At 38.0% G+C, this 27795-nt stretch overlaps 1 protein-coding gene across 3 annotated transcripts; it reads right to left on the bottom strand.

Moving 5' to 3' along the window:
- Positions 1 to 299: 299 nt before the first annotated feature.
- On the bottom strand, positions 300 to 27795 carry rabgef1 (RAB guanine nucleotide exchange factor (GEF) 1). 3 transcript variants are annotated; one of them, XM_078422765.1, is made up of 11 exons: positions 27635 to 27795; positions 25813 to 25914; positions 23624 to 23806; positions 20894 to 21051; positions 14228 to 14397; positions 12650 to 12737; positions 9735 to 9867; positions 7342 to 7433; positions 5402 to 5658; positions 4145 to 4584; positions 300 to 1293 (listed from the first exon to the last, which is right to left on the bottom strand). In XM_078422765.1, exons 3-10 carry the CDS (start codon positions 23800 to 23802, stop codon positions 4186 to 4188), a joined length of 1476 nt encoding a protein of 491 aa, XP_078278891.1. In that variant the 5' UTR covers positions 23803 to 23806; positions 25813 to 25914; positions 27635 to 27795; the 3' UTR covers positions 300 to 1293; positions 4145 to 4185. The 3 variants fall into 3 exon arrangements, with proteins under 3 accessions (XP_078278891.1, XP_078278890.1, XP_078278894.1); XM_078422764.1 differs by having other exon boundaries at positions 300 to 4584; XM_078422768.1 differs by lacking the exon at positions 25813 to 25914 and having other exon boundaries at positions 300 to 4584.

The following is a 27795-nucleotide window of genomic DNA, read 5'->3' as shown; positions in this document are numbered from 1 at the left end:
GTGACTTGCGTGGGTTTTCTCCAAGATCTTCGGTTTCCACCCACACTCCAAAGACGTACAGGTAAATGTAAAAATTGTCCCTAGTGTGTGTAGGATAGAGTTAATGTGCGGGGATTGCTGGGCGGCGCGGACTCGGTGGGCCGAAGGGCCTGTTTCCGCGCTGTATCTCTAAATCTAAAAAAATCTAAAAAACGGCATGGACTCAGTGGACTGCAGGACCTAATTCCATGCTGTATCTCTAAACTAAAACTAAGATGAATAACATGCTATACAAAGTCGTGTGCATTTCTTAAACATCTTTTAATATTTTGCTCAGGAAATGCCATATTTTTTTTGAACAGGATCCAAAGATTACATTGTACCCAACATTTCCACAATGACATAAAACCAAAGTTATTATACACATTAAAATCAAAGTGCAGTCTGTAGTATATAATCATTTAAGCAACTTCCATTGCTTAATCATTCAAAAATCATTTACAGACACCAAAAGTGAATTCACCATAGAATCATAGGGTTAATGCATTTACACTCAGACAAGGTGTAGTTAAAATAAAGAGCATGTTCCATATGATGACAAGATATTCCTATTCACATCATTGACTTTTACTATACAATAAAAATCAGCAGAAACAATACAAACTTCAATTGCACCAGTTTTTAAAGATTCTTCTTTGATAAACCGAGGAACTAATTCATTTTCAATTTCCTCATTGAACAACTAAGTCAACTTCACTTTTGAGTGTTGGATTAGCCAGAAGCCGATTTTAAGGTGAAAATCTGCCCATTCAAGGTTTTATCTGACCAACTGTAACTTTCTCAGAACGGTTCCTGGTTCCCTTTGTGCTATCTACTCTCTGTTCAATACATGCAGTATATTAGCTCACGGGAAGAAAAAGAGTATTGCAGTGTTGTTAAAACATTAGCTGACCTGCCAGCAAGTTCAAATAATTCAAACCATTGCAATTTGCTGCACCAGTTGCAATACCTCCTTATTGATTCACACAGTAGGTGAAAAGATGGGTGTTACAATTGCAGGCGTCTCCAGTTCTGTAGTAATGTAGAAGAGGCATATTCCCCTCATTTTTTGTGACCTTTTTAAGTGACATAAGCTTACTTTTCTACTCCCTTTCCACTGATACTAAACTGAATCTCAAGTCATTGAAAGCTTTAAATAAGTTGCTCCACTGAGTGAAATGTGCCCAGCAACATGAATTTATGATAAATTATTTCTTTCTTTCTTATGAAATCAAAAGGTAGCCAAAACCAAAATTATTAATTCGCTCCAAAATTCTGAAAAATAAATGAAATTCATATTTACGTTAGAATGCAAGCACATAGCTTTATCCATATTTATATTATTAATGCATTGTGCACATTAAAAATAAATTCAAAGGATGGTCAAATAATTTGGAAGTGTTAGAAAAGATAATCCAAGAATGATTTAATGATTTTGAACTTGAATATTTCTGGCATGCATTCCAATTGCAGTGTCCCATGCAAGCAGCATGGACCCAGTGAATCACCAAGAAATGCTTCTGCAATAAGTGCACATCTTTTTTTGCACCAAACCTATGGTATTGGTATATTTAGTTGGAAACCAAATTTTGATGATTTAAAACTAATTTACCACTTTTTACCTATTCGATAATTAGACATTCAAATACAGCCCCTTGCTTCAAGATGGATGTGGGGAAATAAAATAATGCGTGGGCAGGTGGGACGAGTGGAGATGGGGTATCATGGTCAGCATGGGCAGGTTGGGCTGAGGGGCCTGTTTCCATACTGCATGATTCTCTATGACTTCACAAACCAAGAGCATTGTCCTTTACTTTCACAAGCTTAAATCTCAAGAGCTCAAAATAAACAGTTTGTTAATTACTTCAGTCACCAAGCTGTGTACAAGGTGCAGTTACTCTGCCTGATCTTAAAAATGTCCTGGTCTCACACTAGACCATGTTTGTATTCATTTTAATGTTTGGCAGCCAAGTTAATCAAGTCTAATGCAATTCAGTAGTTAGTTTACTGAATTATTTGAAGCATGCACAATAGTATGAACATATCTGACAAATCAATAAAATTAGGGTTTATGATGCGTTAAATTCTATACAACCCATTAGTAATAGTTTGCTTTCACAGCAGTTCTTATTTCCCACAACGTACATAAACAAATAAGATTTTTTTAAATGACTTTTAACAGGAAGAATGAACTCATTGCATGGTATTTTGTGCATCCACTAACATAACAGTGCACTAATTAGTGCAATTGCATACAAGAGTGCTTAATCTATACAAGGATTCACAAAAACACATCTTAAATACAAAATGAAAATGTGTTCTCTCTTTAAGATGTTTGTACAGCTACACTTATTTTCCTGAAGGAGGAAAGAAAATAGACAAGGTTGCTTTGGCTTTTGACAGAGTATTATCTGCATGCTTGACAAGGCAGACTAGAAACTCAGGAAGAAATTTTAATAAAATGTATAAATAAGCAGCACGTGAAAGTTAGATGAAATGTTGGGAACAATTATAAATGTCACAAATTCAAGTGTACAAACCTATAGTGCTTCACTAAGGTGGCAAGTTTGTGTGCTTTAAGAGTCCACATGTTATTTGTCAGCAAGGGAGCCAGATAGTCACAAAAACACTCTTCAATAGTTTGAAAATTGGTTGATGTGTTGCCTCCTTTGGGCAGAGTACTGAAGCCAACTTTCAAGTTCTACACTACTTCAAGTTACAGCAACCAACTCAACTCAAGACTGGAAAAGAAAATAGAAGGACATATTTAAATGATGCCTTTTAAACCCTTAGGCTGTTCTTTCGAGCAAATAAAGTTTAGAACTGCCAAAGGAATCACCCTATTTATGTAACGCAAATCTAGCTTACCCACTGCCAATAGGGATGCAATCACAGAGTAGCTCTTAAGTTAAGTAGTTAATTGTGGAGTCATGAAACTAATGTGATGGAACAATTCATTAGCTGCCTATATATTTTACATTTGAATGCAAAACATTCTGAATGGTAAACAGCAAGTGCCATTAACATTAATATACAGTTAGTGTGTGCTTCCTTCTTCAAACATTTGAGCTGGGATTAAAAAACAAGTACACGCAAGCATTTGGATGATTTAAATCAGTTTTCCAAATTATGAAAAAGGTCATGCAATTTAAAAGAATTTAGCAACTAAAAATAGTCAGGGCATATTCAAAGTTAAAATAATAGCATTTATTTTGTCAAGATCCGATTGTTATTTGAATTTCAATCTCTTTCAGCCACATTGAGGATAAATTGTTGCAGATGGCCCATTTACTAACTGAATACTTAACTAAAAGTATAAGATTTACAAAGCGGATCTACCAGGTCACATCGGAATAACCTCCCACCAAGTCATCCATATCATTGCTTACATTTAAAAAATAAAGGAAGGTAAAAGGGCATTTGGCCAATGTGATAATTCAGTTTTAATTATTTAATACTGGAGGGAAAAAATGAAAACCTAAAAACTTTGTGCTTTTGTCATTAGTCCTATAAAGTTTTGATGGCTACTCCAGGAAACCTGTATGACCAAATTATCTAACTATGCCGGGTAAATTTAAAAAAAAAAATCTATACTGCAATGGGTAAAATCTTGTCACAAATCTATGTCCAAGATAAGACAACCAAAATATTAATGCTACTGGTTTTCGATATATAATCACAATCTATAAACTGTGAGAGCACTGAAAACCTGGTGAAAATCTCAACCGCATTATTAAACAGAATTTCACTTCTTCAGATACTTTAAACAAGAATCCCTGAATATAATTATTCTCAATGAAGGCATTGCAGAGATCATCGAAAGTATAAAAAACATATGTTGACATTTTCTAGTTTTAAAAGAAGGAACAAACTATATACTCCAATAACACGGTGCCGAAAATGCTCAGCTCGTCAGTAGTACGAGTTGCAAACTCCACGGGTGCTGTCTGACTGGCTGCTTGTTTGCAGCATTTCCATTCATATTTTACTTCAAAAGTACCGATTACAATTTTTGGAACTACAGTATTTTGTGTTAAAAAAAACCCAGCTCAAGCATTGACATAGAAAGACATTTAAGTTCCAAATTCTCAGTTCCAATCGATATGTAGTTTACAAATGAACAAACCTTAACACAGAGTTTGCTCATCTTTAAGAGTTTTAATTCTTTCAGCCAAGAAACATCTGTGGCTGGATCGGTGGTGGAAGCTTGTCGTTCTCTACATTGTCAGAATCAATTGCCACCGCTGACTGGCCCTTGGGTTTGATGTCAAGTGGGTATTTCTCAATAATATCTTCAACCTCTTTGGTCACACCTTCGCTCCAGTCAATTAAGTCTTTTTCAAGCTGCTTGGCAGTTGTAATTATTCTTTGCTGCCTCTCATTCAGCTGTGAAATAAGATTTAAGTTCTTGTACATTTGTTTCATTCCTGCGCACGCTTCAGGAGACCAATCCTCAGAGTCATGCTTCTTAGGTGATGCTTGGCCGGACATGTAACGATCAAAATCTTCTTGCGTTAAATTCAAAGACTGAGCATCCAGCTTTTCAATGAAGGCAACTGCACAACACTGCAATCGAGGACATTTCAAAAATATCAGCACTATTGTATTGTTATTGCATCGCTCATAAAAGCTCATGTTAAAACCCATTAAGTAATACTTAAACAATGTCAATAAATATAAATACTGAAGTATTCAAACTAATAATTAGTTACAGCCAGATTTCCACCTTGATTGCATTTGACTCACTGGTACATTCACAAACATTGTAAAAATGTTCATCATAAACTTACTATTCTCAAAATTTCTTAACCCATTTTTCTCGCAGATAATGAAGTTTACTCCAACACTTCAAGAACTACTGCATGTAACTCAGATGTTATTATTACTGAGAATCAGAGCAGGAACCAAGGATTTGAATGCATTTCACATTCGCCTCTCTTTAAAACTGATTCACAATGGAACGTGGCTACCAATGGACCAGCAGGTAAGCGCATTTTACATTCTGATCCTCGATCATCAATTTAGAATGCAGAGAATTACCAAATTTCATATCTTATTTACACTTCCATTATTATTATTATTGAACAGTTGCATTGGAGAGCAATAGTTTATATGTACAAACTACTAAAGATTAATTTTACCCAAGATGCAAAATTTTACCCAAGATGCAACAAATAACTGCTCAAATCCATAATAACCCTTCATTTTACCTGTACATTTTCAGATATAAGCAACTCCATACAGACAGCACCAAGACTACGGGTCTCCGCACTACAAGGCAGCAACTCTACCGCTATGCCACCGTGCCACCCTAACTTAGCTTTGAATATAGTCCAACATGCTGGCTGCTTTAAAAGCATTCTAAATTTATCACAACACTTACTAAATTTGTGAAGTAATATCCATCTTCACCAGTCATCAGTCTGCTTGGATTGCAAAACCGTGTAATGTACTGGATGTTTGACTGTAATCGAGGAGGATTTGCCTTTAATACGATGTAGATAAGTGTGGGTAGGAAGTCATCTGCAGAAGCAGGTTCATTCTTTGTGATCTTTATGGCATTGAAAATCTGTTTGCTGCATTTAGTGATGCAGGTCAACTTTTCACGTGGAACACGCCTCGAATCCATTTCAATTACAGCTGTACGAAAATTCAGAAAATCACATTTACATTATCAAGATATATCATAACTTTACTTTGATCATTAAAATAAGCCAACTTAATGTACACATGTTCAAAGATTTGCTGCTGTCAAATCTCACACAATGGCTTGGATTTTGCAATCACAGGGGAAGCCATAAATTGCTGACATTAAAGAAAACTTCTAAAAATACAGGATGCTGTGGGTTTAACGTCTGATAACCACTGCTGACCGGGTATTAACTTTAAGAGAACTCTCGCATCAAGCAGGTTAACCAGCCACATTGAAAACAACAACATAAAAAGCATTTATTTTTAACTTTTTTTTAGAAGTTTGCAGAGCACTAAAACATAAAATTGTATTTAAGGTAACTGAAATATGAAACATAAAAAATAAAAAAGCCTTAAATGTATAGAAATTTGAAATGATTATCTGGAAGATATGACAATTCAAAGATGTATTCCTCCCTCCAATAGCATGGCCCAGACCAATGCTAGGTCCAACACTTAACACAGATAAAGTATAACATGCTTCCAGTTATCACATGAACGCACGATGTTTAAGCTGATCAGAGATATTCCCTTTGTTCTAGCCTTCCCTTCCCTATCTTCTCCACAACTTAAAATACACTTGTTTTCTTAGTTTTTCAGTCTTGATGAAGGGTCACCTTTATCCTTCTGTTCTGCTTACAGAAGAGGACTCAAATAACTCCCCCAGTTGCGACAGAAACAAGATTCTGATGAAAAGGATGACTTCTTGGAAATTAGTACGAGGAAGTGCAAGATAAATTAATGGGATTGAAAGCCAACAAATCCCTTGGAATTAAAATTTTGTATTCGAGAATGATAACGGAGGGAGTCTTGATAACAACGAATTCATTGGTTGTTATCTTCCAAAATTGTCTAGATTATAGAACAATGCCAAATGGAACTCCACAATTAAAAGAGATTTAAAAAACAGGGAAACTACAGACCAGCTCGCCAAAAACTAGTACAATGTAAAATAGGAAGTCTGAAGTTGTAACAAGACAGTTAAATAATATATTAACAGGATTAGATAAAGCCTGTGTGTGTGTTTATGAAGGGAAATTGCGTTTGACAAACCAACAGTGGATTTGTTTTTGAGGATGTAACTGGTAGAATAGATAAGAGAGAACATATGGGTTTGATGTATTTTCTTTTTCAGAAGGTTTTGATAAAGCCCCTGATAAGAATTTAGTTTGCAAAAATATAAACATGTGTGATTGGAGGTGATGTCCCGGACTGGATTTAAACTTGATTGCTGCAACAGACAGTTGAAATAAATGAGACTTTCTTGGGATACCAGGAATTCAGTGTTCATTGTATGGATAGTTTTTAAGGTACACAACTGTTCCGTAATACAGGTAACTGTAGATAGATGTTTAGACAAAAATGGCATCAAGGAATAAAAGGAGAAAGCAGTTATATGGTATTGTGGCTGGAAGATCAACCATGAGCAAGATTGAAATGCCAAATGGTCAATTCATGCCATTATTTTCTATTTGTCAATGTTGGATTCTGATACCAAAAGAATAAAATAAGGAATGTATATTGGTTTTGATGTAGGTTTAAACTATTTAATTTTGTACAGCAAGTTCCAATAATCCTGAAAGTATTTTTACAGACATTAATCACAATTTTAAAAAAATCTACAACACCAACCAGTGATTGCTCTGACAACTAATTCGTAAACTTCATGGATTTCCTCATTTACTGGGACACACAGCATTTCAAGTGTCACCCAATGCAATGCCCTGGAGTTAAAGAAAAATGTTGTTAGCTTTGAATTACAGAACCTTACATTTTTTCAGGTCGAGGAGCAGAATTAGGCCATATGGCCCATCAGGTCCACACCACCATTCAATCATGGCTGATCTATCTCTTCCTCTCAACCCCATTCTCCTGCTTTCTCTCCATAACCTCTGTCCTACCAAATGTCCTCCCAAGGATATCAGAGACTTGAATTCTGAAAATTTATGGATACTCCTTCGCTGAAGTTACTCAGGGCTGCCGACTATACTCCAACTAACTATCTTCTCAAGACCTTGAGAAAGATGAGGAACTCTTTAGTCAGAGGGTAGTATAGGTGAATCTGTGGAATTCATCGCCATAGAAGGTTGTGGAGGCCAAATCAATGGATATTTTTACGGCGGAGATTGACAGATTCTTGATTAGTAAGGGTTATGGGGAGAAGGCAGGAGAATGGGGTTGATAAGAAAAGATAGATCAGCCATGATTGAATGGTGGAGTGAACTTGATGGGCCAAATAGCCTAATTCTGTTCCGATAACTTATGAACAGTTCCCAAATAACCTGCCAATTAACATGTGAGCAGAAGCAGCAGCAGCTAGGAAAAACATGCAAATTCCACAGACAGCACCAGGGTCAAAATCAACCCCAGGTCACTGAGGCAGTGAGGCGGCAACACTACCTGCTGTACCATTATGCTGCCTGACCTGGCAAGTATTTCCAGCACTTTCAGTTTATGTAACCTGCAGCTTTCTGAAAATTCTAATATTCAGCACGAGAATTATTTTCTGCATGCAAATGATACTCAGGTGTATACATCAATATTTAATAATCATCCAAACGAGCAAGCATTGAGTGGAATATTGTATATATTTCAGGAATTAGGGGGGATTCTAGTCGATACTAAATTCGAACAGAGAATTAAATCAATAGTTAGACAGACAAATCATGACAAAAGGAAAATATCTATTGGAGGAATGGTCTGTGGCTGTGGCCAGCGCAGAGAAGAATCGATTTTCATGCCAGCCCCAACTGTAGACTTGCCAATCTTTCCCAGCAGATTGCCAGCATGGCATGGTCTTCAACCAGTGGCCACATATTTTGCCTTGTCACCTGTGATGCTTTATCGCGTGCCATTGAATAATTGCGGAGTCCACTGGGGCAGGACAAACGGCTACAAACAGGCAGAGAAGTCAAAGCCGTGATCTAGCAGAAAGGTCCCATCCAAATGAAAGGGAGAAACTAGTTATCAAAAAAAAGCATGTGGGGCTTATTTTTTATCCAATTTAGTTTTTCTTTTAAAGTATTTTTAAAACATTTGCAGATTTCAGTCATTAAAAGCGTCTTATAAAATAAATTTGAATTTAATAATGTTCTTACTTTTTGATATATCCCATGCATAATAGGACATTTGTGAATGTCAAAGACATTCATTAAGACAGATAATTATGACATTGTTGGGGCCTCAATGAATTCTGCGAGTGTTATAGATTGGATCACACTGGAATAAATAGCCAGAATCAGGGTGATGGCCACAGATTTCTCAGAAACAAATGTTCTGCAATATTATGGGCCTGACACAAGGAGAAACTGAAAATATTTAAGCAATAGATCTTCCCGGTAGAAGTTGGATGTCGAGGATTTGTGGCAACATCTACCGTAAGACTGATGAAGGACCTGGGGATCAGCGGACAAGCCCTACGCCAGGCTATCAAGGAAACATCACAGGTGGCAGAGCGGAGTAGCCAGTGGCTCTGGCTGAAGAGGAAAGACCCCATCTGGTCTCCCGAATAAGCCGGCTAGGCAGATGCAGAGGGGGGTGGTTCTGGGACGCCAGAATGCACTGCTGAGCCTACTGGAGACGTCGTGGGTTCAATCAGCGAAACGTCGATGAAAGTAGGTGCCCACTTGATAACCCCAATTATGTGTCTGCCTAGCCTTTCTCAACATCGGAGGAGCATAGGTGAGTGCATAAGCCTCCCATTACCACCGGGAGCAAGTTGACATTTGGCACTTTGGATTTCTAACATCTTGTCCTGTGTATTTGGAAACATTCAGCCACAAAAGGGGAGATTCTGGAGGTTACTTTCAATAAGATATATTACATAGTAACTTGAACAAGACTTAACTTTCAATGGCACTATGTGAGTATGACCAGGCGATACAAGCTCAAAATGGCAAAAGGTAATTATACATAATTATTAGTGATCTGAGGAACAAGATGATAATTAATCTTTTTTTTTTTTCCCAAGAGTTTTATGTCGAGCTTCACTTGAAAAAAAATCCAGCTGAAGTAAACATTCTCACCGAATTCGTTTCTGAACTGCAAGATCTTTCTTCTCGTCGTCAGTAGTCTCTGGGCAAAACACAGTTTTGTATAGTCGTGTCATGATATATTTTTCAATCTGGTCCATGATCTTTTCTATCCCTTCAGGAGAACCTAAAATATCAATAGTTAATTTTATAAGAACAGAGAGAAAATACTTTTTTTTTAAATCATGAGAATATATGGAGATCACAGAAAGTATTAGAAAGATAAATTTAAATGTGAATGTTTTGCATATAAATAGTAAAGCACATGCTGTGATTTTGCTGCAAGTATCGTTAAAATATCTTTATCGATAAAATACTTTTATCGATAAAGTATCGATAAAATACTCCCGCCCCCCTGACATCAGTCTGAAGAAGGGTCTCCACCCGAAACGTCACCCATTCCTTCTCTCCCGAGATGCTGCCTGACCTGCTGAGTTACTCCAGCATTTTGTGAATAAATCGATAAAATAATTATTTTGCATCTTTAGGTTGAACACGCAAGAAACAGCGTATCTAAATCCTTCTAATTAAAAATCAAACATCAACCAACACACTGCCAAGAAATCATCGATAATCATTACCTATTTTCAAATAAGAGCAGATAGTAGAATTAAGGAATAAAATTTTACCTGCCAAAGTGGAAGAATGAAAAGGAAATTTAGAGCATCTTGAGCAAAGATATCAGATGCAATTTGATCTTGTTTTTCAAATACTGAAATAATCACATGTCTCAGGATAAATGAGTTTTTCCTTGTTTGCTCTCCACAGATTTACTGCCTTGGATACATATCCGCAAAGACACAACATCCCATGCTGTCTCATAAATAATTATGATTCATAAAGAAACAGTCAATCTGCATTAACCAAGCAATCCAAGTTATGGGGGATAGAGATCACTTAACTGCACTCTTGTTCAGCGTTGCAATTCCTTTCTAGATGTGACCAAATGATAAGACCGCTGAGTAGTTACCCCTTACATCGCCAAACAATGAGACCATATGTAAATCTCTTGTGTAGTTACCACATGCAGTTACTCCAGCTGTGTTCATTTAACAGACAAAGTATCAAAACGGAAATATTCTGGTTTAAAAATTCAACAATCAGCCAGATAAATCTGTCAGAACTATTTTTTGTTGCAAGGGCATAATTAATAAGCGAATTCTAATTTATTTTAAAAATGATGAAATAATTTTGAAGAGCACAGAAACAGACTTGAAAAGTATGAAGGGGACAAGTTGAAAAGGCTGTTAAAAATGAATATTGGTTTTACTAACAGAGTTAGAAGGTGCAGAAGTAATGAAAACCTAGTCAACTATGTATTCACTATCTGCTAGAGAGTGAAACAAAAAGGTAGAAAGTCTAGACATTTGGCCTTTCATGTCTATTCTGGCATTGAAAGAGATATGGCCAACCTTTTAACCCAGTGCCAGTTTCCGGCACTAACCCCATATTTCTTGTCTCCTTAAATGTTTGAAGAAAAAAATCCACCTGTCTTGAGTCTCCAGAGACTTCTTGAAGAGGTTTGTATGCAACACTGAACGAAGATGCAGCCGAGATCTCTAGCTATCTCACCTTAAGATCACTCGGATAAAGGAGATAGGTTTTGTTGGCTTGTGAATCATGATTACCTTTTCCTGTCCTGCTGAAATAATGTGTGCTTGTGTTTGCATATCCAAGGCGATAAATCTATTTGATGGGTAACAAGGACAATTAGATACAGAATTCCAATGATTCACTATCCTATGGAAGAAGAAATGTCTTTATTCCATCCAGAATGGTCAACCCTTTATTTTGAGACTTCTTCTTCTTAGGCCCCCTCGGTCATGGCTGACCATGGGTGATGCATCCTAGTTGACTGCTTGCTCCACACCTCGGCTAGAACAGCGTCGCTTGTGGCTGAAGAGACCAATGCGGGAGTGACAGTCTCTGTCGCAAAGGTCACATTTGTGAGGACTCTGGTCTGTTAAAGTTGCTGCGCTCCTTTCTGCGTGCCCGCTTTTCTGCCGCTGAGTTCATCAGTTTCTCTTCCCCCGTTTTGAGATGTTGGTTCAGGGTACCTCTCCACGTTGTACAGTCAACTGCAAGGCTCTCCCAGGACTCCACATCGATGTCGAGCACCTTCAAATCTCTCTTGCAAACATCCTTGTAATGTAGCTGGGGGCGGCTGATAGTTCTCCTCCCAGATGTCTGCTCTCCATAGAGGATGCCTTTTGGAATACGGCCATCCTCCATGCTGTTGACATGGCCCAGCCACCGCAGCCTGCGCTGCCCGAGTGGAGTGTACATAATTCAGGATAACCTACTCGGTGAAATATTGGCTCTTCAATTAGCCCAGAGTATGTTTCAACACATGCAGTGACTGACTTCCTGTGAATTTTGACTCTCTCAAGTTCATAAAACAAATCCAGGTTGCCTATTACACATGTTTGAGTTATGTGTTTTGGAAAAACCTGCTTGTTCCCTTAATAATAAAGCTTGGTTTACACCCTGGCACTCTTGGAATAACACACTCAAATTTACCATTAACAGTATAGTTGTGTATAGATTTAATTTACTCGTTTTTAAAAGTACGTGCTACTTTTCCAGCATGTAACCACTACGTAAAATGCAAGGTGCCTGTTTTTGCAATTGGTAGGCCTACTGAAAATGTAATCGGCCCAAGCGACAAAAGGCTTATAAACGAATAAGCAGTCCATTCTGCTGGTGAAAGGGTTGAGTAGAGTCAGAAAAGGTAAAATTACAACCTGAGATATGAAATTTTAAAAAAATAGAAACCACGATGGATTGGAACAATATACAACTCTGTCGTTGGGAATACTCTAAATCAAGTTAGAAATTGTTTTTGAAAATTTGCAGGTTAATCTTATGTGAATGACTTCATTAAAAAAATGCCATCCTAAGCAGGGTACCTTTAAAACTGGAGTGCGTCTGCAATCGGTCGACCATGTTTTGATAGAAATCCTGGCAACACTCCGACTGCTCCTCAATGCTCAATTCCTGAGAAAAGTTGTAATGCAACAAATTCAGTTCAACACTCGTAGTGTGTAGATTTGATTTCTTTTATTGTTGCAAAAAGCCCCGACAATGTTTTTTAAAAAAAAATTTAATTGCATTTCCGTAGTGTTTTATCTGTAGTAAAACATCCTAAAATATTGCAGAGGCAATGATACAATCAAAATGTCAGAGGAAAACTTGGAATGATAGCCAAAAGGCATAGACACAGTTCTGAGATACTTTACAGGGAATGAAAACATTTCCAGAACATTGGGAGCCAGTTAGTGTGAAATCAGGGTGACTGAAAGTAGAGCAAAGCAAAGGAGACAAAAGCCTGAGTGTGAATGCTTTTTGCCAATTGTTTATGAAGCAGGGTGGCACAGTGTTGCATTGGTAGAGTGATGCCTTACAGCGCCAGAGACATGGGTTTGATTCTGATCTCGGGTGTTTCTGCACGGAGTTTGTACATTCACCCTATTCACACTTCAAAGACATACAGGTATTTTGGTTAATTGGCTTTGGAAAAATTGTAAATTGTCCCCAGTGTGTAAGATAGTGTTAGTGTGCGGGGTGATCACTGGTCGATATAAAGGGCGGGGGGGAACTATTATTTTTTTCTTCTTAATTTAGTCACTATTTTGCCAGTCAAATGAGTAGATGGCTCGCACCAAATGTTAGGCAGCTCCTGTTTCAAGTGTGTATTTGTTGGCATTTTGCTTCTGCAACTCGTCCTGCACCTCCTCATAGTTTGAACGAGTCAGGAATTCACACAATATCCTGATATCTTAATCCTTTGGCTATCACACATTTACTAACCCAGACAGTGTAGCCACTGCTGACATCATCGTGAGAACAAAATCCTGCCCGCAAGGACATTGTAGCCGAGATTCACTAAAATGAAACTAAACTTGAAAGGCTTTCATTATGAGACTACAGCTCTTTTCATTACTGATTTGGCTGACAAAGTAGAAACAAGACCCGATATGACCTTCAAAAAATAAAGGAGAAGCAGAAATGTACTTTATGCAGAGTCTATGGAAGACATGGCTCACAACATTTAGAACAGAAAGCAGGACAAATATCTTCACGTAGATCTATAAGACCTTACTGGAATATGATAGTCATTTCCAGCGATAATAGTTAAGATAGAAAATATGCCAATGTTTAACTCAAAGGGAAAATAGTTGAGATAAAAAGACCTGATAAATGTGGTTAGAATTAATTTAGTTAAGTGGAGATAAATGCCAACATAGACTGCTTCAATTACATGTTTATCTAATGAGTTTTTTTTGTTTACAGAACATTTGCTTTGTAAATATTACCAGACATAAATATGATGGGTCAATTCTAATTAAAAGCTATCAATTTTTCAAATGTTTGGTTTATCTTTAGGTCTCAATGCATTAAGTGCAACTTTCATGTGTCGAGATTTTTTTTTTTAATCTCTTGTCCTCAGTTGTGCATAACTGCAACAAACTTCTTTCAAATCTTACCTTTTTATGCTGCATAGCTTCAATAAACCCCCTACATTGTTTCAGTATATCTTGCCCAGGCCTGCGGAACCCTTTGAGAAAGTCAATAAAGTCCTTCGAAGCTCGTTCTGTCTCAAGGCTGGCCTGCCTATTTATGGAGGGACTTGAGGCTTTGACTTCCTGGCCGTCTGCTATTTTGATACAATTGGAGAAATAAAAAAAGTTGACATTCAAAGAGCTTCATCACAACTGCTTGATCACATAGCATTTGGTTTGAGAAGGCACAATGAAATCTTCTAACATGAAAAGTACTTAATTGCATCAATTTCGAAGGCACCAGAAATCGTATTTCATTTGCTTGCCTTCATGTTGGCATCAAATTCACAGCAAACAGCACATGCAGAGGTCACATGTTGCAAAATCCTTAAAACAAGAGCCTATTTAATGTGATCCATCTCTTCATACATGTAAAATAGCATATAGTGGAATGACCTTCTAATGCATTGTATTCATCCTCTAGTATCACCAATTGCAATTTCTACTCAATTTTGCAAATGAAAATACAATGCAATACTAATAAACAAAACCATCACAACTATAATTGAAAAGTAATATGCCAAATATTCTATGTAGGTAATTATATCTATAAGCTATATTTTACTGAAACATTCCTTGCTACATATTTATCATTTAATTTGATAATTCAAAGTTAGAGCAGCGTTCTATTAACTGGCCTAAACTAAAACAAGCTTACTACAATACAGATAATTACTACTGAAACTAATTTCAAAGAGCCCAGAACTGTTACTAATTTACATATTTCAGAAACAGAATAAAATTGCCAGTGATTTAGCTCTAAGGAACAACTCAACATATTAAGATAGATTTTAAATTATGGTGTCAGATTTTAATTCTCATCTGATATAAATGTTAATAGGATAAAAATAATCGCTGTTGATTATTATGATAGATTGAAAAGATAGGGAACCAAACTATAATTCTAACATCCTCATTAATAATACTCCAACTAAAAATAAAGTTTTATATTGCTTATAGTACCAAATAGGATACTGCAGATGGTTCCATTAGGAATCAGTGGCGTGCAACTGTTTGAACTGCAATAACTCACAGATATCCTCACAAGGGGTGGATGCCAAAGATTTAGTGACACTCAGGAAACAGAATCAGTCAGTTGCCCCTGCCTCTGGTGTCCCCAAGGAGTCCATCTGCATCACAGACTCAGATTCAAACTCGGGTCAAACCAGATGCAGGATCTGATAACCAGTTGGTTTCAATATGAATTAAGGAGCAAAGAATTAGGAGACAGAAAGTAAAATAACATGATTTTGAAACTAACAAAACATAAATTTATGTTTTTATCTGTGAATTTTTGATGATGCCCAGGGTTTTTTTTATTATTTTATAAAAAACTAAGATTCAGCTTTAATAGCCTGCAAAGTTCCACAGTAGATCTGCTGTCAGCTAAAGGCTATCAGTAACAGGGCCCTCTCACTATGCTGCCAGTAACCCAACACTCACAATGCTGTTGGATTGCAGTATATTAAGGATTATCCAGATCAGCCTCCTGCAACAGGTCATGGGGAGGGGATTCATGGTGAGGTCAGGACAGATTGAGGACGGTTTTCTGGGTGGAAGGATTACGTCAGAAATTATTTCAACATATAGTGAGATTCAGCTGCTATTACCATATATTTTTCTACAACAGGTTTCTTCTGCTTATTCACATATTTTTATGGTTCCTTATTTGTTTTCTTAAAGGGAAATGAAACTAACTGGCCTTCCCACCACAAGAATCGAAGGGAGTACTATAATCCTGAAGTTTAAATCAGGTTAATATTCATTAATGTGGAAAAACAAGATAATAGAAAATATGTTTGTTTTATACAGTGTGCTAAAGATTTGGAACTATTTTAGAGACTCATAAGTATATAAAAAACATTTGCACATATATTTTGTTAAGAAAAAAAATGATATAATTAGGTAATGTAGGCACAACCATATGTGTTTAAAAACCATCCTAACCTGATGAAGATATTAGTTGTTCCATGGTGAATAAGAACTTGTTCTAGAGGGTATTACAACTGTTTGTTATTTATTCACTTTTTGGAATCTGGACTTTAGGAAAAGGCCAGTAATTATTGTCCATCCCAAAATGCCCTCTCTTTGTTCTTCTGAAGGTATTCCAACAACACTGTTGGTGATAGGGTCCTAAGATTTAGATTCAGCCATGATGAAGAATATATTTCCAAGGCAGGGCACCATTCAACAACTGGCTGAAAAAGTGTCAGGAGGTGAGTCCCTCACTACAGAATACCTAGCCTCCGAAACTGCCATGAGGAATTCCTACCGAGGTCTTCCGAGGCTGGGATGACTGATCTATGGGAATTTCTGTACAGGATATGATTCCAACAATTGGACTGTTTTACTAATTGTGCCCATTAAATTCACTAATGCCAAAGTATATGTCAAGGGCAATTGTATTTACTTCACCTTCGACCTATGTTGAACCAAGGGTCTGACGAGCTCTGAGGTGATAGGTCCTGTCAAATGGGACAGGCTATTGTTAAGTGCCATGTGATGGCACTAGTTTATCAGCTAATGCTGGCGGTTGCAGAGAGACCTGATAGAAGTATATAAAATTATGGGAGACATGGATAGGGTAGAATCAAAATATTTATCCAAGGATAGAAAGATAAATATCAGAGAGCATCGCTTTAATGTGAGACGAGATGTACACGGTAAATTTAGTTTTTACACAGTGGGTGGCAAGTGCCTGGAACTCACGCCTGGTGGTGGTTGAAGTAGATACGTTAGTGACATTTAAAAGACTTGGAGAGGCATATAGATATGCAAGGAATGGAGGTATATGGGTTAAGTGATGGCATTGGCATCATGTTCAGCACAGACATTGTGGGCCGAAGGGCCTGTTCTTGTGCTGTACTGTTCTATGACTCCAACCTCTTTCACAGAATTATAACTCACAAAATTTAGTCTTCATCTTTTGCTGAATGCAACTCAAAAACTCAAACATAGTTCTGAATGTTCTGTAACAATTTTGAGCTCAATGATGAACTAATTGGTACCCACCTTGCCATTTGGCAGCAAACACTGTAGTAAAATGAGGGTAAGCAATTACCAAATAAACACAGAGCTCATTAAAAACAGACATATTCCCCAAATACATATATGAAACAAATACAAGGTGATTACAAGATGTTATTTTTGTTTTCCACCATAATTACAGCAGTAACTGCAGCAAGTAACCAATATTGTAAGTCAGATCTAGCGTCAAAATGCAGTTTCATACATTTGTCATTTCACACACCTCTCAAATGCAATAAGGCCTAAACATTACCGCTTGCACCAATGATATTTTCCTGTGCCTAAAACATCTTTCAGCTGTTCTAAATGACACAAAGGGATGGCTTACTTCTTGTGGGACTGAGAGAGGCCTGGCACTGCTTTCACCTGGGCCAGGTCCAAATCAGAGGGCAAAAGACTGCCTCCAATGAGAAACCACAAGTATATTTTACTTTAGAGAATGTACACCACTTATCGTTAACCCCCAACTACAGATGTGTGGATTTCCCCCTTCCACTCCGATGCAAGTAATACCAGATACAGTGAATTGTAATCACTTTACTCCCTTCTAACTTTACGATAAAAACACTTGCAAGTTATTTATTTAATCCCAATTATTGCTGCCTCCTCCTCTGCCCAATCACCCCACCTGCACAAGCTGAAACATCAACCTTCTGGTTACCACTGACGTTTCATTCCACATGACCAGTTTGGTAGTGGGGAGAGCAAGCAAGATTAAAACCAGCTTGGACAGGTTGCTGTTAGGAAAAATCACATAAGTATGTCACATTGCTCCAATGAACTGGATAAATAACAAACTGATAAATGCATCTGAGCCAATATTAATTTTACCTGCATTTTCTGCAAATTTAACAGTGTAAATGTTTCATCCAAAAATCAGAGTTGTCCTCTAATAAGCCAATTTTATAATTGTTGAAAGGTTGAATCCAATTGCAAATATTACCTTTTTGTTATTTTTAGGAGCAAAAACGCATGGCACATAAGCGTTACAGTATACAAGCACTGATTTCTATAGAATGGATTATATATTTTAAAGTCAAAATATACTGAAACACTATAGTTACTTTAGCATCATTTTTCGGAAGGAACTTTGATTCAGCTAGTTAGATAACATATGCATATTTTATATCAAACATCTTTCAAAATAAGTATAGCAGAGGTTAATTTTTTATTGGCCACAGTTGTGAATGTTTATTTAATTGAAAAAACTCACTGGTAATAATTTGCTCCATGGATACGATTTAAGAAATGATTGAATTTTTTTAAATAAGCAGTTCCTTAACTTTCCCAATTCCCTACCTTGTGAAAATCAATGCCAAAATATCAGTGGACAAATCTGACATTACTGAATACACATCAATGGCCTTACAGTCTGCAACCAAGTGGCAGAATTTCAAAAGACAAGCTCCTGAAGAAGGACGGTAGAAATTTCTTCAAAAGATACTTGGAGAGAGAGAACCCATTACATCCTCTAACAGCAACCATCAAGGATTCAGAAAATTGAGGTTTCTACACGGGTACAGACTTTTACGGGGTGTGTAGCAGAAAATCATTAACAAGACATATTGCATGTTTTGCTGAAGTCTCAGCAAAAAAAAAAGGTATAATGCAAGAAATATTTTAGTTTATGTAACAATATAAAAAATTGAAACCGAACTTTTAAAAAGCTGAAATTATTTTTCACATAGCAGAATTGTAAGAAATTATATCATTCCCTGATCAAAACACATGGATGATAGTTATTGAATTACTGCTTTTGATTTCAATGATTAAAAACAAATTGAATGATCAACAACTATGGGCAGTAAAAGTAACCCCCAGTTACCCAGCTTTAGGTAACGTATAATACCAGCCAGTGCCGGCAGACAGCTTCGAGGCTGTGCTGCATTACCTTCTGCAGGAGAAGCCAGCTCCCAAGGTGGGGTAAAAATCTCCTTCAAATCCCTAAAAATGTTATCCGCATTGCATTCCCTCCCATCTATTCTTTGTTTAAGACAGCAAGAGCAAGGAGAAGAACAGCATGAATGGAGAGAAAACAAACAAAACTGAATTTATCATTATTTGTACCAGTCATGAAATAGTACAGATAAAGACAATTGGATACGGTACAATCAATAACAAGTTGAGTCAAAAGAGAGGAAAACACTGAAGTGCATGAAATGGAGCAATATTGTTTCCTCTCTGTTTATGCTGCAGTTAATTATAGCTTTGGAAACATGCAGCATGTATACACATGATTTAAGGAAAGGGCAATATTGCTGTTTGGAGACAGATACGTGGGACAGGATACATATAACAATTCCTGAATTATGGAGGCTAAAAGATTTCTGAACTACTCCACAGCCTGCTGTGCTCCTAGATGCGAGTGGGTTTCCATATCATAGAAAATAGGTGCAGGAGGAGGCCATTCAGCCCTTCGAGGCAGCACCGCCATTCATTGTGATCATGGCTGATCATCCACAATCAATAACCCGTGCCTGTATAACCCCATATCCCTTGATTCCTTGATCACTTCCAACAGATAGACCTTTCTAACTTACATCTTATATTTTAAAAATTTGTTTAAAAGAACTAAGAATCCAAAAAGAAAATACACAGAGTATGATAAAAGTAAATATTCACAGATTTCTAGGTACTTGATTCCCCTACACTCAGTACGTTTACCCAATCTATTCCTCTCGTGATTTTGTACACCTCTATAAGATCATCCTCCTGCCCTCCAATAAATAGAGTCCTAGCCTGCGTAACCTCCCTATTGCACCACCGCCCCCCCACCCACCCCTGCTGCCACCTCTCTTCCAGGTTTCCCCCCCCCACCACAATCTGTCCGAAGGAGGGTCCCAACCCAAAACTTTATTCATGTTCTCCAGAGATGCTGCCTGACCCGCAGTTACCCCAGCACTCTGTGTCTTTTTAAGTAAACCAGCATTTGCAGTTCCTTGTGTCTCCATCTAGAGAAGAAATGTCATCAACCTGAGAAAGAATGTTCCTCTTAATTGCTAATTAGTTCTAACATTTTCATTTTTAATTACATTAAACGCGGTTGATCGCATCAAGTCTAAATTGAAGAAACATGTCATCAGTCTGAAGAAGGGTTTCGACCTAAAACCCATTCCTTCTCTCCAGAGATGCTGCCTGACCTGCTGAGTTACTCCATCATTTTGTGTCTACCTATAATCTGGCCCAATTGCTCGATAATTTTATATTTTTTTCACAGGAATCTCCTTTTCTCAGAGTTCTATTTTATTACCACAAGTTGTTTTACAGAACTAGTTCAGTAGAGGCTTTGTTCGAAAATAAAATTTTATAAATCAGTTGGATTCTCACTGAAACTAAAGTGAGTGGTTTTCCCTTCCCTATGGACCCACACGATCAACCCATAGTTTTGAAATATAGAATATAGAATATCACAATTACACAACTGTGATTTTAATATTAGCATTCATTTCTTTATAGCAGAATTTAAATTCCGAAATAGTTTGTAAATTCAAGACCAAAATGCTGAACCATTACTTCTGTGAAAAATAAAGAATTAAAACATTTATTCAGCTAAGTAGTATTCACCTTTTTTTGGTGCACCCCTGGATGAGGGGCTGAAGAACTTTTTGACAGTCTGGACTTTCCTTTTAGTCTCATTTGTTTTTTTCTCCTCAAACTTAGAGAATGTTAGCGACGGAGCCCCCTGACTGCTGGCGTATGCAGCTTCTTCCTCCCGCTGTAAACTGTGGATGAAAACACAGGGGATTATTCTATTCAACACAGACAGACAAAATAAACAGTAAGGACAGAAGAAACCCCATTGTTTGGGTAAAATAAAGGAGATTTCAGTTGCACTGCAACTTTTAGTTTAGTTTTCTTCCTGCACCAGACATCGTTGCACTTGTGAAAGCAATCAAAAAGATCCATTTCAAGTTTGAATAAACAAAGTTTTGTGCAGTCATTTTATAAATTATATAATAAGGCAGAATTTTCTTTATGTGCATTCACTAATACTCCCAACAAAGTGAGAAGGGGGAAGGTATTCACCGCATTGAATAACGGAGAGGAAGGAGAGAAGATTAAATTGATGATCATATATTTTTTATTGTCGGCCTGAGGGATAAAATAAGAAAATGCTCAAAAGGAGGTCCCCAAAGGAATAAAGAGGTAGGCCACAGTTTTAAGGGTTACACTAATGCACCATGGATGGAATTACACAGATAATTAAAAGTATGCCCAGTGAGAAGCCACATAAGAGGAAAAGGTATCATCCCCAAAAACACCTCTAGTAAGGCCAAGATGCCAACTAAATCCCTACAATAAGCTCAAAGACATTAGGTAAATTGAGATTTGAATAAAGTGCAAGGAAGAACAATGATATCTGGTCTGATAGTAGGGTCTTAAAGAGTAGAAACTTCGGTGAAAGCAACAATAAACATGGTGATGGGGCTTTCAGAGTATGGCAAAACATTCAATGATATTTAATTTACTTTAATTGTGTGCCATTTTTGTGAGAAAGAACACCCTCTCTCACAATGACTTTGAAATTGGCAAAAATATAGCCTCAAATGTAATAGAAACATAGAAAATAGGTGCAGGAGTAGGCCATTCGGCCCTTCAAGCCTGCACCGCCATTCAATATGATCATGGCTGATCATCCAGCTCAGTAACCTGTACCTGCCTTCTCTCCATACCCCCTGATCCCTTTAGCCATAAGGGCCACATCTAACTCCCTCTTAAATATAGCCAATGAACTGGCCTCAACTACCTTCTGCGGCAGAGAATTCCACAGACTCACCACTCTCTGTGTGAAGAAATGTTTTCTCATCTCGGTCCTAAAAGACTTCCCCCTTATCCTTAAGCTGTGACTTCCCCAACATCGGGAATAATCTTCCCGCATCTAGCCTCTCCAACCCCTTAAGAATTTTATATGTTTCAATAAGATCCCCCCTCAGTCTTCTAAATTCCAGCGAGTATAAGCCCAGTCTATCCAGTCTTTCTTCATATGAAAGTCCTGCCATCCCAGGGATCAATCTGGTGAACCTTCTCTGTACCCCCTCTAAGGCTAGAATGTCATTCCTCAGATTAGGAGACCAAAACTGTACACAATACTCCAGGTGCGGTCTCACCAAAGCCCTGTACAACTGCAGCAGAACCTCCCTGCTCCTATACTCAAATCCTCTTGCTATGAATGCTAACATACCGTTACTGTTCGTAAGTTTTACAGTTAAGTTACTTTTAGGACATAGCATGGAAAATGCCATAGCAATGACAATGAAACTCCTGCACACTTCAATGAATTCAAGGAGAGATTCAATTGTAACAAAAAGTTAAAATAACACTGGATTGAATATAAAGAACAAAATACCGAAGATCAACCACTTGAGTTTAACATGTCAGAGCTTTCTGCCAGTAATGAAACTTCCATACTGGAAGACCAACATGGAATGTTTAATCTTACCTTTACTGGACTTCATGGTTCTATATGCCCCCACAGTCCTAGCAAGGCCCAGGACTTTGCACAACAAGGATTTCACCCATTAACACTAGCTGCCGGCTAAGTTACAAACTTATCAAAAAACATCAAACCTGGCAATATCTTGCCAGGGAAACTGAAAGGTCTGAAGGTGGATAGGTCACCTGGACCAGATGGACGACACCCCAGTGTTTCGAAAGCTTTACAGATTGTGGAGGCATTAGTAGTGATCTTTCAAGAATCACTAGTCAGGAGGGCCCCAGAGGACTGGAAAATTGCAAATGTTATTCCACTGTTGAAGAAGGGAGCAAGGCTAAAGAGTGGAAACTGTAGGGCTGTTATAGCCTGACTTCTGTGATTAGTAAGATCTTAGAGTCTATTATCAAGGATGAGGTTTCCGAGTACTGAAGCACATGACAAAAAAGGCCGAAGTCAACATGGTTTTGTGAAGGGGAGATCTCGCGTAACAAATCTATTGGAATTCATTGAAGATGTAAATAGCAGGATAGACAAAGGAGAGTCAATGGATGTTGTTTTCTTGGATTTTCAGAAAGCCTTTGATAAGGTGTCGCATACGAAGCTGCTAAACAAGGTGAAAGCTCATGGTATTAGAGGGAAGATACTAGCATGGATCGAAGGTTGGCTGAATGGCAGAAGACAAAGAGTTGGAATAAAGAGAGCATTTTCTGATGGCTGCCGGTGACTAGTGGTGGTCTACAGGAGTCGGTATTGGGTCCGCTACTCGTCATGTTGCTTAGTTAAAAGAGATCTGTATATATATTAACAGTCTGCAAACATGCATTCCAATTAAGCACAAAATAATCAAATCAGAGTATTACCGTTCTGCAAGCTCCCAATCTTCTTGAATTTGTCGCTGTCTGGCTTTACTGTACTCTTCTCTCCAGCACTTGGAACAGAATCCTTGCCAGGCAGGATTTCCATAGTAACCACAACCTTTCTTACATAGTAGCTCTGATTGGTCCACATGGATTCCTCTACGCTCCGATTTCAAGCTCATTTTTCTATTGGGAGACAAACAAGGTTTTGGTCAAGTCAAATTATGGCCTAAATCTTGAAAGGGAAAATGATCCAGTCATGCATAAAACAACAGAAATCAGGTTGGTTTTTTTAAATTAATAATTTATGCAAACCTCCTCTCTATTAAATTAATATTGTGAATCGTTTGAAAAATAATTTTAATGTGGAAAGTGATAAACTTGGTTTAATTTGTTCAGAGAAAATTCAAATTGAAACTTCAGAGAAGGTTCAAATTGTCCCCCTCACCACCGTTGTAGTATTCACCTAGTATGCACTGCTGGCTCTCAGATACTTAAGTTTGATATCTGGGTCATCTTTAACATTATCGAACTGATCTACTGGACAATTTAAATTTTAGATCTTTCAATAACCACTGAATACCAGATACAACTGTAATGGTAGAGATGTCAAATTAATTTGGGTCAATGCAAGACACTCCTCACACAAATTGTTCAAACTATTCCCAGCGTCTGAAAAGCAATTATACTTATTTATATTGATGTAGATATTATAGTGTAAATAGCCTTCAATGATAACTAGTGATGGTGAAGGTTATTTGGCCCATCTTAATTCACCAATCAATGGAGATTTATCATGGCTTCCACCTCCCACCCACTGCTATTATTCAGGATGAAAGAATAAGGGGAGGTAAAGCAAAATGGAAAAACATTCTTGATGTCGCTCAGGTCTGGGACAAGATCTGATGCATACAAGATAAATACTTCCCAGGGCACATTGAGAATGAAAAAGGTTATTTATTCTAACATGTCTCCTTTTGATTTGGAATATTCCAAAAGATTCAAAATCATTCCCAGCCACTGTTAATATGGATAAAGGATAGAACAATTAGTGCAATGATATAACACTGAACACCAATAACGTCTGAATAAAAAAGGTTCAAAAGTCAGAAGATTGAAAGCGCACACCACACCAGACATCAGTCAACGTGACACTAATAAACCTATACCTATCGATGATATGTAAAAATAGAGGCCAATCTAATCCCATTGATTATCAGCCACTATGTTAGATTAAATTTGCCCTGTGTCAAGGTGTTTCATTTCTGAAAATAGTTTCCGGGGACCCACATTTATGAAGGCAGCTGTGCGAATTCCAGCAAATCTGTGGAAATGGAAAGAATCCTGTCCACGATAAAGTGAGCAGTAAATCAATTTTTCCTGCAGTTTTTCTGAAATAGATCAATAACAAAATACATCAAGGCAAAAGATGTTAAAGAAATTTGTAATCACAAAAAAGTGGTGAGTTTTTGTAACTCCGCCTAAAAAGATAATTGAGCAAAATTCAGACAGTTACTTATTGTATTCCACAAGCCTATGTATTGGTCTATATTAACCAACATAAACCTGAAATCTGCAACAATAAAATAAAACTGAAATGCTTATTGGAATTGTGAAAGCAGTAGGAAGATTTTTATGGCCTTGCCATCAAAACATTTATACATCAGCATTACATAATGCCAGAGGGATCTCAGTACTTTCCTTCACAAAGGCACTAGACCAGAAGCAACATCTTCACTGGGGAAAAAAAGCAGGAAGTTTCCAATTTTATGGATAAGATCTGCAGTCCTAAAATGTAAACAATAAATTAGTCATCTGACCACATATCACATGTGGATAGCAGATGAATGATTAATGTTGAATGTCAAGATAAAAATAGACTGATAAAGTTGCATGTGATCCAACATTCATTTTAGATCTGTCATAAGCAGTAACAATTTTCTTGGCTCTTCTATTCAAATGCTGAAATTTATCAAATGACATTTACAATTATGCAATTGATCAACTAATTGAGAATGATTTATCACAATATCAAAGAAGTGACAGCCAACTACCAGAGTCCCCTTGTTTCCATTCATGATAACTATCTGGCTATCTTTATCTGCAAAAGTAATCCAATCCCTCTTACCACCAATTTCATTTCCTTTTCTGGGACATGTCTCTGGCTCACATTAAAATATAAATGTAGTTACCTTGCTGCAGCCAGATCCTGTAATAGTGATGTCAAAGGCAGTCAATTTTACGAAAACTTGCTACTTCAATTTAGATTTTTTTTCTCCTTGTTTGGATCAATGCTGGAATAAAAATCAGAGGAAAAGTGATCCAGGGAAAATCCAAACTGAATATCAGGAGGCAAGCGTTGCTGAATAAACTCCCACCTCCCATATTATACTCCATCTTGTACCTTGAGCTACTCACTTAACCTGTTTCTATTTTTTTCATTCTCTTCACAGTTCATATTGACATCATACTTTATAGAGTCAATTAACAAAGTACACTTCATCGCCTATTTAAATTATTAATAATGATAATTAACTGCAGGAACCACAGCAGTGACCCCTCTGGCACCCTGCTAATAATAAGCTGCCAATCCGATGATGACCCATTTATCACCATGCTCATCCTTGCCTATCAAAACATGGTTTCGTACTAACTTTTCCCAAGTTCCCCAATCAACCAAAATATTCACCCATTTACCACTACACAAACTGTGTCAGAACTTCCAATATCTTCTACTTCATATGTTCAGACCTGCAAAGTGTTTGAAACACTTTCTTATCAAATGATATACTCATATATCATAACCCCCCAAAATCCTTACTATTAGCAATTAACTTGGCAGCAATAGAACAAATTCTCAGAAAATTATTTTAAAAAACAGGGTAGAGAAGTGTACAGTAGTTTTAAACTGTAAACTTTGCACTAGAAGCAGGCATCATGAGAAATTAAAAAGTGATAAAAACAGACAACACTTTACAGAAATATCATAGTGTTTCACGATGTTTTTTAAACTGAGGAAGAAATAATGCCATAATTCTATGCAATATTTTCACCTAATGTGGGACAAATAGCATCTACATACAGACTGCTTTCATAACTTTGAAACATTACAAAGTGCTTCACCATTTACTCTTGAAGTGTCACCTCTGTTGTAATACAGGGACAAACAACATCCAGTTAGAGACACAAAAAACGCCAGTAATGAGATTATAACCAAAAGACAACAATGACTAAACTGCACTTAACCACCAGAAGAATTTCTCAAATCAAACAGTGTATGTTGTCTTCAGAAAACAAAACAGTTCAATGTTTCATTCCAGAATACAGCACTCAACTGGTACATCAGAGGAATGTGAACCTGGATTACTACCCCATGACATTTTGACTCATAGTCAGAGGACAACAATGTATGATGACCTTCCATCGAACTTGGGATAGCACCTGGAGACAATAGCGTATTTACACAATAAAAGTGCCAACAATGGCTTTCCCAGAACTTGCTCTTCCGTCTCCATGCACCTAGCGTGGGAAAGGCAGAGGGAATGGGGTGCCGGAGCGGAGGCGAGGGTCTGGAGGGTAGCTCTCAGGCAGGGGTAAGAGGGCACCTCTATCTTTCCCACCCGCCTCCAGTAGTGTGCCCTTTCACTCCACGTCTTGCTCTCACTCTGTTTACCAGCCAGCCCAAGGCAAGGCAAGGGCGAGACCGGCTTTAAAGGCACACCCTCCCTGCAGAGCCAGCAACAGAAACAGAAACAAACAGTGCTTGGTGCCAGGTCCTGAGCTGGCATTGCCTGGGGCCTGAGCCACCCTGAGGTCCCACTGCTTGACACCAGCCAGGCCCTGGTCTCCCCACTGCGAGACGCCCAGGCTCATCTCTGGGGTTCCATTGCCCGGGCCCTGGTCTCCCCGCTGCCCCCCTCCCCTGGTGCCAGGCCCTGGCTGGGTCTGTCAGTCGGCGACACCCCCCGCCTCACAGCGACGCTGCCCTTTGGGCCAGACGCTGCCAGCCATCACCTGGAGTGGTCGCCTCGCCCGGCTGGTCCCGTCCGCTCGCACCTCGGCCGGTCGATCGATCGATCGATCGATCCACCCAACGTCTTGTCTCGTCTCCTCCAACGGCCGTCCGGCTCCGCCCGCCGTCTCCCGTCGGCAACCAGCCCGGCGTCATGGCGTCA

The sequence above is a fragment of the Rhinoraja longicauda genome, chromosome 26, assembly GCF_053455715.1.
Source record: "Rhinoraja longicauda isolate Sanriku21f chromosome 26, sRhiLon1.1, whole genome shotgun sequence".
In the NCBI taxonomy this organism is placed as follows: Eukaryota; Metazoa; Chordata; class Chondrichthyes; order Rajiformes; family Arhynchobatidae; genus Rhinoraja; species Rhinoraja longicauda.
This window is presented reverse-complemented; position numbering and strand designations above follow the sequence as displayed.

What these genes read in the sequence shown, in the direction of transcription:
- rabgef1 (XM_078422764.1), bottom strand. Translation starts at nt 23,802, where the DNA reads ATGAGCTTGAAATCGGAGCGTAGAGGAATCCATGTGGACCAATCAGAG. An exon ending in CAGGGGTGCACCAAAAAAAG is followed by an intron (nt 14,398 to 20,893) that starts GTGAATACTACT and finishes GTATCAAAATAG; the next exon opens with CAGACGGCCAGGAAGTCAAA. An exon ending in AGTTGTCAGAGCAATCACTG is followed by an intron (nt 5,659 to 7,341) that starts GTTGGTGTTGTA and finishes ATTTTCGTACAG; the next exon opens with CTGTAATTGAAATGGATTCG.